This window comes from Alosa pseudoharengus, unplaced genomic scaffold, assembly GCF_046254945.1.
Source record: "Alosa pseudoharengus isolate Yale_2024_CS ecotype anadromous, Long Island Sound unplaced genomic scaffold, YU_APseudo_1.1 YU_APseudo_1.1_scf_14, whole genome shotgun sequence".
In the NCBI taxonomy this organism is placed as follows: Eukaryota; Metazoa; Chordata; class Actinopteri; order Clupeiformes; family Clupeidae; genus Alosa; species Alosa pseudoharengus.
In genome coordinates this window covers 19,304,077-19,315,300 of record NW_027468609.1, presented here as the reverse complement: position 1 = coordinate 19,315,300, position 11,224 = coordinate 19,304,077, and the positions used below count along the sequence as shown (strand labels likewise).

The following is an 11,224-nucleotide window of genomic DNA, read 5'->3' as shown; positions in this document are numbered from 1 at the left end:
TAAAAGTTTTTAAAAGTTAATAAAACTAACAAGGAAAATACATGTCTGAACAAATTTATTTCAACTAATGATCCTATTTTGAAACAACATGTAAATTAATCAAGTTAACTTACATGGCTTTTTTGACACAACAAGAGTCTATGTAAAATTTTCAGTTGACTTAACTAAGAAATATAAGTTAAATCAAATTTAATTTTATGTCAAGTTAACTCAAAAACGTTATGTCAAGTTAACTCAAAAACGTAAGGCAGCGGGGTAACAAACCTTTTTAAGTTAAAAGGGCATATTACTTTTTTATGTATGGCAGCCCACAAGGGACAAGCTCAGTCAGGATGCCTCTACAACTACTGTACAATGGACATACTGTAACTTACTGTAAACACACACACACACACACACATGGGTCAATGACGTGACATGCAGATTTCTGTGTCCATTTCTTTGGTTTAAAATAATTTTAAATGATTCATAACAAGCATTATTTTATTCTACAAAACCTGAATAATTTGAACATATCATAACAATTATGCAGTCTGGTTTCAAGAGTGGCCATTCTACTGAAACTGCTCTTCTGTCTGTGACTGAAGCATTGAGAGTAAGTCCTCTGCTCAGTCATCAGTATTAATTCTACTAGATTTATCTGCAGCCTTTGATACTGTTAACCATGACATTCTCCTATCTATACTATCTGAACTGGGAATTTCTGGAAAAGCTCTTGACTGGTTTGAATCTTACCTTAAAGGGCGTTCTTTCAACGTGTCTTGGCAGGGACAGGTATCTAAGTCTCATGACCTCACCACAGGTGTGCCTCAGGGATCAGTATTAGGACCCTTGCTTTTCTCTATTTACACCACTTCCTTAGGTGATACCATTCGCTCCCATGGATTTGACTATCACTGTTATGCAGACGACACTCAACTTTACCTGTCTTTCCCACCTGATGACTCTAGTGTTTCCCACCGGATTTCTGCATGCCTTAAGGATATTTCAGCCTGGATGAAAGATCGGCAACTTCAGCTTAATCTCTCAAAAACAGAGTTTTTGGTGTTTCCAGCTAAAACAGCTATTCCCCTATTAGCTATTTTCATGCACTGTAATTAAGAGTACATTGACATACAATGCACAAATGCATTCACACATTTGCATGCATTGACACATACAATATACATAACTTCACAGAGCATAGAGAGAAAGAGACAGAGACAGAAAGAGAGAGAGAGAGAGAGAGAGAGAGAGAGAGAGAGAGAGAGAGCGAGTTAGTCATGCGTTGTCTCACCACACCCACATCAGGCACAAACTAAAGGCCTGCTGAGGAGAAGAGCTCACGTCATGTGTGTGTGTGACACAACACACACACACACACACACACACACACACACACACACACACACACACATACACACACAAAAGAGAGATCACTATATACGTCAGAGACCTGTAATGGAAAGAGCAGTCTGAAATGAAGCAAAAATAGAGAAGAGAAGATAGATTGAATGAAAGAAAGAAAGATGGACAGTGAGGTTGAGGGGGAGGGAGGGAGAGAGGGAGGGAGAGAGGGAGGCTCGGTTGAGACAGATCACAGCTGGCTCCATTTAGTATGAAGGTATTTCTCTGTTCCTTTGTCTCATCAAAGGCTGCTGATGTGTGTATAATTACAGCAATGTTTAGCAAACACGGCTGCATTGTGACCTAGCAGATGAGGGTGTGTGTGTGATGTGTGTGTGTGTGTGTATGGGTGTGCTTCTCCCTGACTCCATGAAAGCCAGAGGAAGTAAAGTGGGCCGGTCCTAATAAGAGCTCTGCTAATGAACACAGCTGTCAAGGTAATTACAGAGCAGAGTGTGTGTGCTCTGCTCAGGCACGGGCACCTGTGTGTGTGTGTGTGTGTGTGTGTGTGTGTGTGTTGTGTTCTTAGATAGAGATTGATAGGAAGTTAATCCAAGAGATAGGTTGTGTGTGTCTCTATATGACCTATAGACATGGTGTCTTATGACTAAATGACTAAGCATAAGCCAATACTTGGAAAGTTCAGTGCTCTGTAGGCTACAGTATGCATGTAAGTTGGTAACATTAATGTTTGGTAGCCTGGGGCATGTTCACAGACTAACTGTTAGTGGGTTGCGACTGGCAGGCCTATCTAAGAGAAAATCCAAACAGCTGGTCAAATTCTGCTCCATATCAGCTGTTATACAGTAGGCAGTCTTGCTGTGTGGCGTAGGCGATGTTTTCTATACCCATGCACCCAAATAAAGTGTGTGTGTGTGTGTCTGTGTGTAAGCCACAGATTGAAGATTGAGCCTCTCTTCATACCCTGGTATCTCCTGTATGCTAAACTTTAATGTCCTGAAGAAAGTGGGTAGATAAACACACACACACATACACACACACACACACACACACACACACAAAATAACTGAGTCCTGTTTGTAGGGTACCTAACATGTCCCACACACACACACACACAAACACACACATGCACACACACACACACACATACACACACACACAAACACAAACATGCACACACACACACACACAAATACACACACACACACAACAAGACCAAGCAGACACACACATGCACACACACACACACACACACACACACACACACACACACACACACACACACACACAAAACTTGATACAGTGAGACAGAAAGATAGTTCCCAGAAGTCTTTTAAAAGTTAATAAAAATAAAACATAAAAAAAACTTTCTGCTTCAGTGGTGTTTTTATGTGTGTGTGTGTGTGTGAGTGTGAGAGAGAGAGAGAGAGAGAGAGAGAGAGAGAGAGAGAGAGAGAGAGAGGAGAGTGTGTGTGTGCCACGGTGGCTCTGCCACTATATCTCTGTATTCTCAGAAATCCAATAAGGGCCGATATGCTGGCTGTTATTGCGGTGGGCCCATAAACGTGCTGGGCTGGGGACAGCCTTTAATGGCAGGTGTGTATATTTGCCTCTGACAGCTTTATATCGCAACGCCAACTAAAATAATTAGAGCGCCCTGGGGAGAGCACACTCTTTTACACACACTCTCACACACATTAGTCAGCACCGTTTGATATCTACCTTTATGTGTGTGTGTGTGTGTGTGTGTGTGTTTTAGGGGGGGGGGGGTCGTTTGGTTGTATATTGGTTGTATACATGGTTTTTAAAATGTCAAAATCACCTTACAAACAAACAAATAAATAAAATATGAGAGGTATGGAAGGAAGTGGAAAGAGGAAGAGAGAGAGAGTACAAAGAGGTAGAGATAGAGACAGAGAGAGAAAGAGAGGGGGGTGTAGATAGAGATAGATAGAGAGGGAGAGAAAGGAAGAGTGATGAAAAGACATGATGAAAAAAGTGATGCAGCTGGTGAATGGTTAACACAGATACTGTGGACCCAGACCTTGCCGGACTGTTCTCCAGGACGAACGTGTAGGAGACATCCTGTGGCATCCTGTATCAAGCAGGGGATACACCGGCCACGGTGACCTCAATGTCCTACACCCATCGTTCCGCTGAGGACCCTCAGGATAGTGGGGGTGGTGCAGTAGAACCACCTCAACAAGGTCATCGCTCTTAAAGGCCGAGCCGTCAACAACGGCCCCCAGCCAGGTTTGGAGAGTGGGTGTCTCACTAAGTTCATTAGACTCAAAGACAGTTACAGCAAACTGTTGGTTTACCAATGATAGAGACAGAGTTACCTGGCTGTTACCTGGCTGCTGTTAATGAGGCTGCATTGATAAGGCCATTAGTCATCCAGCACAGAATCAAAACAGAGGAGAGAAGTGTAGGAGAGGACAGAGGAGAGGAGAGGAGAGGAGGGGAAAGGAGGAGAGAGGAGATGAGACGAGAGGAGGGGAGAGGAGAGAGGAGATGAGACGAGAGGAGGGGAGAGGAGAGAGGAGATGAGACGAGAGGAGGGGAGAGGAGAGAGGAGAGGAGATGAGGGGAGAGGAGAGGAGATGAGACGAGAGGAGGGGAGAGGAGGAGATAGGAGAGGACAGAGGAGAGGAGTGGAGAAGAGAGGAGATGAGGGAAGGAGAAGAGGAGGGGATAGGAGAGAAGAAGAGAGGAGATGAGGAGGGGAGAGAAGAAGAGAGGAGAGGAGAAGAGGATATAGATAGATAGATAGATAGATACCTGTAAATATATAGATAGATACTTTATTGATCCCCAAGGGGAATCAATATGAGAGGATAGGAGAGAAGAGAGGAGAGGAGGGGAGAAGAGGAGATGAGAGGAGATAAGGGGAGGAGAGGAGATGGAGAAGAGAGGAGATGAGGGGATAGAAGAGAAGGGGAGGGGAGTAAAGAGGACACACTGATTGTATATCCACAAACACACACACACGCACGCACACACACATGCAAGCAGGCACACGGACACACACACACACTTAAGAAGTAAAGCAATCTCTACAGACATCAACCAGTAGAGCAACTGATGCTTCCCTCTCTTATCATCTTTTGTGTATCTATTACTGCGTAATTACCATAGTGGCATTTCTCTATGCAGTAATGACTGTGTGCAGCACAGTGTGGCATTTCTCTGTGTGCTAAAGACACTGAAAATTACGTGATAACAACCCCCCCCCCCCCCCACACACACACACATACACATCTGTGTAATGACTTTTCAGCTCAGTAGTTCAAGTTTACCACACATACATCACATTGTAATGGATGCCTTGCCTTGTTTTGGAATCGTGGCATCATATGACGTAAGTGGTGTCTACCACACAGCACGAGCAACCCACTACAGAGACATCTGGGGACCTCAGCAAACACACACACGCACACACACACAGTTGGAGAACTGCATGATGAGAGAGTGGGCTCTAGAGAGAGAGAACTGAAAGGAAAGTCTCTGATTTTGCTGTGATGTGTATACTGTAACTGTGTGTGTGTGTGTGTGTGTGAGTGTGTGCGCGCGAATGATATCTCTGGAGAGGAAAGTTCATTAATATTTCTCCCTTATGCGCAGTTTTCTTTTCCTCATGTTACCTTTACAGAAAACACACACACATCAGTATACACACACACACACACACACACACACACACACACACACACACACACACACACACACACACACACACACACACACACAACTCCCCCACACCCGATCACGCAGCTGTTCTCACCTCACCTCAGAAACAAGCAAGTTGCCATGGTGATGGCCGGATGCTGTTTCTGAGCAGGAGAGTGGTGGGATCACCCAGCGAGGGAGCGTAATGAAGAGAAAGAGAGGAGGATGGAGAGAAACAGAGAGGGGGAGAGAAAGAGAGGAAGATGGAGAGAAAGAGAGGAGGATGGACAAAGAGAGAACAAGAGGAGCGAGAGAACAGTAGAGAGAGGACGAGGAGGAGGAGGAGGAGGAAGGCAACAGACTGACTCATGCAGTTGCCTGACCACATCACTTGCATCACAATAGTTAAGTTGCCTGGCAGCTGAGTCACACACACAAAAACTTTCAGACTCAAACACACAATGTGCTTGAGCAGCATGACTGCAGACCCACTATGTCCACTGCTCGGCTGTGTTGGAACCTTAGACTGTATAAATAGGTTGGACGTGACTGTGATGTGTGTCTGCGCTGATCAAATCAACACCACACTGCAGTAAAAAGCAGAAATAAAAACTAACACTGGGCTGGAGTATAGTCCTGTTTCATTTAACGCCACATACACAGATACAGAAGAATACATCAGCATACAAAACAATGAAATGTTCTTCATTTACACATTATCCAATGTGTAATAAATAAAAAAATGTTCATAAGATAATCATTTACACTCTAGCACATGCATGTCCTTTCAAATAATATACACAAAACAACGTCTGCAAAATGTATATTCATACTGTATATGTGTGAATAGTATAGACAACTACAAGAGGCACAGGTTATTTAGTTTAGGCATAAGGTAGACTTCATGATAACAATGACTGCAGAGGCTAATGGCCAAGCTCTCTCAGAAGTATAGTACACAAACTCTCACAAAGGTATAATACACAAGCTCTCACAGAAATATAATATATACACAAAGCTCACACTGCCGTACTGGTTGGTGCTGAAATTACCATGGCGATTACTTGAAAGACGTACAGTACAAACCAGATGATGAATGAAGGTTAATTGGCCAATCGGTGCTAGACGTTCACTGTGATTTCGATGGACAAAACGGCAAAGCAATAGTGAAACAAAGACTCGACATAACTGAACACACAAAACTGAACACACAAAACTAAACGTGGAACAATGAAGAGAACACAGACAGAATATAGCGCGTGTGTGTGTGTGTGTGTGTGTGTGTGTGTGTGTGTGTGTGACAGGCTTAAGGGGAGGGCCATAAGAGTAAATATATGAACACACACTGAACAGCCACTGTGGAGAAAGCAGAACACACACACTGCATGCTCATCTTACATGCACACATTAGATACCACAGGCACACATACTACAATTTTTATTTTTCAATTTGCAAATGTCTGGCACATTCATTAGATACCACAGGCGCGCGCGCGCACACACACACACACACACACACACACACACACACACACACAGACACACACACGCACACACACGCACAGGTCCCTGCAGTAATTGGTGTGACATTATTCCAAACCTGTTTTGGCCTCATCGGAGCAATCTGTCAATGCAAATAGGAGGCCTATTTCACACTTCCCGGGAATATGAATGTGACTTGCATCTGCTATTAGTTATGCCGACCCCAAACCGCCGTGCCAATTACACCATGCAGCGGCACCGGTATCGCCGAGAACCTCCGGATGAGTAATCTGGGACAAGGTTCTCCGGTACTCCAATTGGGGGAGGAACGACGCGGAACAGCATACGTGTCGTCTTGTTTGGGGAGCTTCTATTTTTGATGCTGGTAAATATTTATGATGTGCGTGCGTGCGTGCGTGTGTGTGTGTGTGTGTGTGTGTGTGTGTGTGTGTGTGTGTTTGTTTGTGCATGGCATGCTAATCAACCTCGGAACACGGCAGAGTTTCCACAGTGACACATGTCAAAACAGTAAACACAAAAACAAAACAAAACAAAATAGAGTAAAAGGAAAGACAAAAAATGATCCAGATTAAGTCTTCCTCGCTGAAGAAGCAATCAGGAAGTGTTTTTGACACATGCCTTCAAAACCAAGCGGGCGTTATCCGAGTGCTTGGAGGCCGGGCTGAGATCGTGATTGGCCTTGGGCTCGGGTTGCTATGGACACAGGCCAGCAGGCTGGATGTTTCATCTAAGATGCTGCACGTATTTGGTAGTTAGCCTGGATCTGTCAATCACTTCAGCGCTCTCAGGGATTCAGAGAACATTAGGTCACTCAACAGAATGGTCCTTCTCTGGCCATTGGGATCCGTATGACTTAGTCCTAATGAACCGAGAGTCATTTGACGTTTGATCTCCACAGCGTTTTCCAGTGTGTGTGTGTGTGTGTGTGTGTGTGTGTGTGTGTGTGTGTGTATGTGTGTATGTGTCTGGGGTTCTACTCAAGGTTGGACGATGTGCCTCGGTGCTTGCGAACAGAAGCGACAGAATCAGGTTGCTCAATTTACGTAATCTTGACACACACACACACACACACTTATGCATACTTTGAATGCAAGGTGGTTGTGGTTGAGGATGAGGCCAAATTCAGCGAGGATCGAGCACTCCCATATTAAACAATGACACTCCTCTTTCCTTCCTTCCCTCCCTCATTAACTCTCTTGCTCTCTCTTTCTTTCCACACTTAATCACACGCCACGCACCATAAACTTTACTGCTCCTGCATAAAAACTCCGTCTCTCTCTCTATGTGTGTGTGTGTGTGTGTGTGTGTGTGTGTGTGTGTGTGTGTGAATCAGCAGTGCAAACATACTGTTCCCCCCTGGGGGCTCTTCAGTGCTCCTTTAAATGCACAGCCCGTAACTCTATTTCAACAAACATGGTGCTTATGGATCATGGTAGGGACTAGGAAGGGGTACAATCGGATTGGCTGATGAGTTTAAATATCAACAACCTTTCGCCAGAATCACGGACTGTGGCTTTAAAGCCCAGCCACTAGTAACCAACCGACTCTAACTGAGTTTAAAGGTGCATAAAGCCAACTAAAATGTGTACCATTAGAAACACCTTTTAGACATTCCACACCAGGCCTCCTCATTCTGACTGATTGTACATGCAGTGCACAGCAGCACAGGGATCTGAAGCAGTGTGTGGTGTGTTAGTGCACAGGGGTCTGAAGCAGTGTGTGGTGTGTTAGTGCACAGGGATCTGAAGCAGTGTGTGGTGTGTTAGTGCACAGGGATTGGAAGCAGTGTGCGGTGTGTTAGTGCACAGGGGTCTGAAGCAGTGTGTGATTGTGTTAGTGCACAGGGGTCTGAAGCAGTATGTCGTGGTGTGTGAAACTAATCAGGCAACTGGGAGGGCTCTGGCCCACATGAGCCCCGGATCTGTTGAGGAGTCGTGCACTGTCTTGAGTATTTCTGATCGTTTCTGTGAGTCTTTCTTTATGAGTGTTGTTGGGATGTCAGAGATAGACAATGTTCTCCTCCACGCCGTCCTCCCCAACCTCCGTTTCCATGGTGATGTACGGGTCCAACAGGAAGGGGTGGGAGTAACTCGGAAAGGTCGTCCCTGGTGACCAGCCCTCCCTGCCGATGCTGGACATGCTCAGTTCTGTGAAGACAGATGATCAGACATCACCAATCAATCTTTCACTAACGGCAGACATCAACAACCGACATCCTTTCATCACACAGCGGCGCACATTCAATACTGAGAATATTAATGAGAGCGGAGAGCAGAGAGAGAAAGACAGAGAAAGAGAGAGTGAATGACAGAGAGAGAGAAAAAAAGAGAGAGAAATTGGGAAAATGGGAAAGACAAAAAGACAAAGAAGAGAAAATGCAGATAGAGCATTGTGAGACAGATAGAGAGAGAGAAAGAAAGAGAGCAAGAGAGACAGAGACAGAGAGGGGGTGGTTGTGTGGGGTTGTGTAGGGATCTCTCTGGGGCAGGTGGGTAAGTGGGGGGGGGCTTTGGGGCTTTTAGTGATTCTACACACCTAATGGACTCAACTCATCAGTCACAGAGTGCTGCCCCATCTCACAGTGATTAAAGACCAACAAAACACACACATGTTCAGACACACACTGAATAATGAGGCACCCTGACTTAAAGCACCAGTTGATCAATGGCTTCAGCCTTTATGCATACACTGGTACTGCATTATACTGTGTTGTGTGGGTCAGTGTGTGTGTGGGTGTGGGGGGGGCATGGGGTTGTCAGTGTGGGTGGTGGGGGTGGGTGTATGGGTGGTGGGGGAATGGGGGGTTGTCAGTGTGTGTGGGTGGGTGTGTGTCAGTGTGTGTGTGTGTGTAAGTGGTGAGGGTAGGGTGTGTGTGTGTGTGTGTGTGATGAGGGTGAGGATGAGGGTGGGTGAGGTAAATACATATGATGCTGTCCTTTGTTCCCTTGCAGAGATGTGCCTCTGAGGTGGATGAACCTCACCATACACCTACCGCTAACCCTTACATTGGCTTCATGCAAATCTACAGGACCGTGCGCACTTTCCACCACAGCACCCCCCCCCCCATCTGTCACTACACAGCACACATTACACTGTGCTGAGCCATCTTGCTGCACTGAAACTGATTCAGATTAGTCCATCTCCTGTCTGTGTTGCTGACCATTAGCTGAGCACGTGAGCCTGTCGGGGTGGCTACAAGAAATACTGCGTACAGCTCTGGGAAAATTGAAGAGACATACAGCACTGCACATTTTTTCTGATGTCATTCTGCGCTTGCTGAGAGACATTTGAATGAGTTGACATGTGGCTGGTTTTCATACGGCTGGTCACATATATAGCCTGGTAAATCCAGACCCTGGTAATCTAGAAAGATTAAGGGTCTGGCCACGAACAATGTAATGGCCCAACTCGGGGGCGGCAACAGCATGCATTTGAAAATCTCACTGCACGCAATTGGATAACACTAGACCAATGTTTACTCTGAATGATTCCGGACTTCGATGCAATTAGATAACACTACGACCAATGCTTACAGACCTCCAACGTATATCAGATACGCCGATTTGATTGGTTCCCCGGGATGCAAGGGGTAAAAGTAACATGCATCATTGCTCATTGGCAGAGTGTCTCGCAGAGACTATTCCATTGTGCTCTCGCGAGAACTCTGGATTTCCAGGGTAGGTCATATATTCAAAATTAAGAGATCACTGCAAATCTGAATATGAATGTTAACTCATTCGAATGTCACTCAGCAACCGTAGGATGACATCAGAAAAATGTGCAGTACTCTCTTTTTTTTCCAGAGCTGTATGTCTGCACACTGGATTTTTAACAGTCAAGTTTTTAATATGCATGCGGTTTGTATGTTTAAGTCTTTATTGTTGGACATTGATGAGGATTGTCTTGATCTTCTTCCTGTTATATTTATTGAAGTCCAGAGCTGAGATGCTCATTAGCTTCAGATCGTGGTCGATGGCAGAGCGTCGTCTCACTGACACAGTATGGCAGGAGAAAACCCAGAGAAGGCTAATTGGCCAATCGATTAGCAGGAACAATGACTGACGTGACATTTAGGACATGGTGATTAGAGCTCTGTGAGAAGGGGGCGGGTCCTTCCACTGTACCTGTGGGGCCATGTTAAGGATACTGCTACATTACCAGCCTCAACAGGTGAGTGTGTATCTGTGTGTGTGTGTGTGTGTATCTGTGTGTGTGTGTGTGTGTATGTGTGTGTGTGTGTGTGTGTATGCTGAGAATAGTGCTACATCAGCCTTAACACTGTGAGTGTGTGTGTGTTTGCGAGAATGAGTGAGTGATATACAAATGTGTGTACAAACTTGGATTAATAAGTGACGAGAGAGAGAGAGAGAGAGAGAGAGAGAGAGAGAGAGAGAGAAAGAGAGGACGAGTGTGTGTTAAAAACTGATGAATAGAGATTGCTGACCCCACATGTGTAATGTGATTAATACATGTCCACATCTCTCTCTCTCTCTCTCACATACACTCTCTCTCACACACACACACACACACACACACACACACACACACACACACACACACACACACACACACACACACACACACTCCTTCTTTTCCTCTGCCCTCTCTCTCCTCCTCTCTTCTCCTTCTCTCACCATCCCATATGTGGTGACAGGTTGCCCTATAATGAGTTCGCTAAAGATTTTCTCAATCGATGTTCCAATCC

General features: G+C 45.2%; 1 protein-coding gene across 4 annotated transcripts in view; it reads right to left on the bottom strand.

Annotated features, from left to right (window-relative positions):
• Window positions 1-5,640: 5,640 nt before the first annotated feature.
• arhgef28a (Rho guanine nucleotide exchange factor (GEF) 28a) overlaps window positions 5,641-11,224 on the bottom strand; it is an 89,748-nt gene continuing 84,164 nt past the window's right edge. For all 4 annotated transcript variants that reach the window (XM_076284070.1, XM_076284073.1, XM_076284071.1 and 1 more), the window contains one exon: window positions 5,641-8,666. In XM_076284070.1, coding sequence (XP_076140185.1) covers window positions 8,518-8,666 — 149 coding nt within the window. In that variant the 3' untranslated portion in view covers window positions 5,641-8,517. The remainder of the gene's footprint in view (window positions 8,667-11,224) is intronic.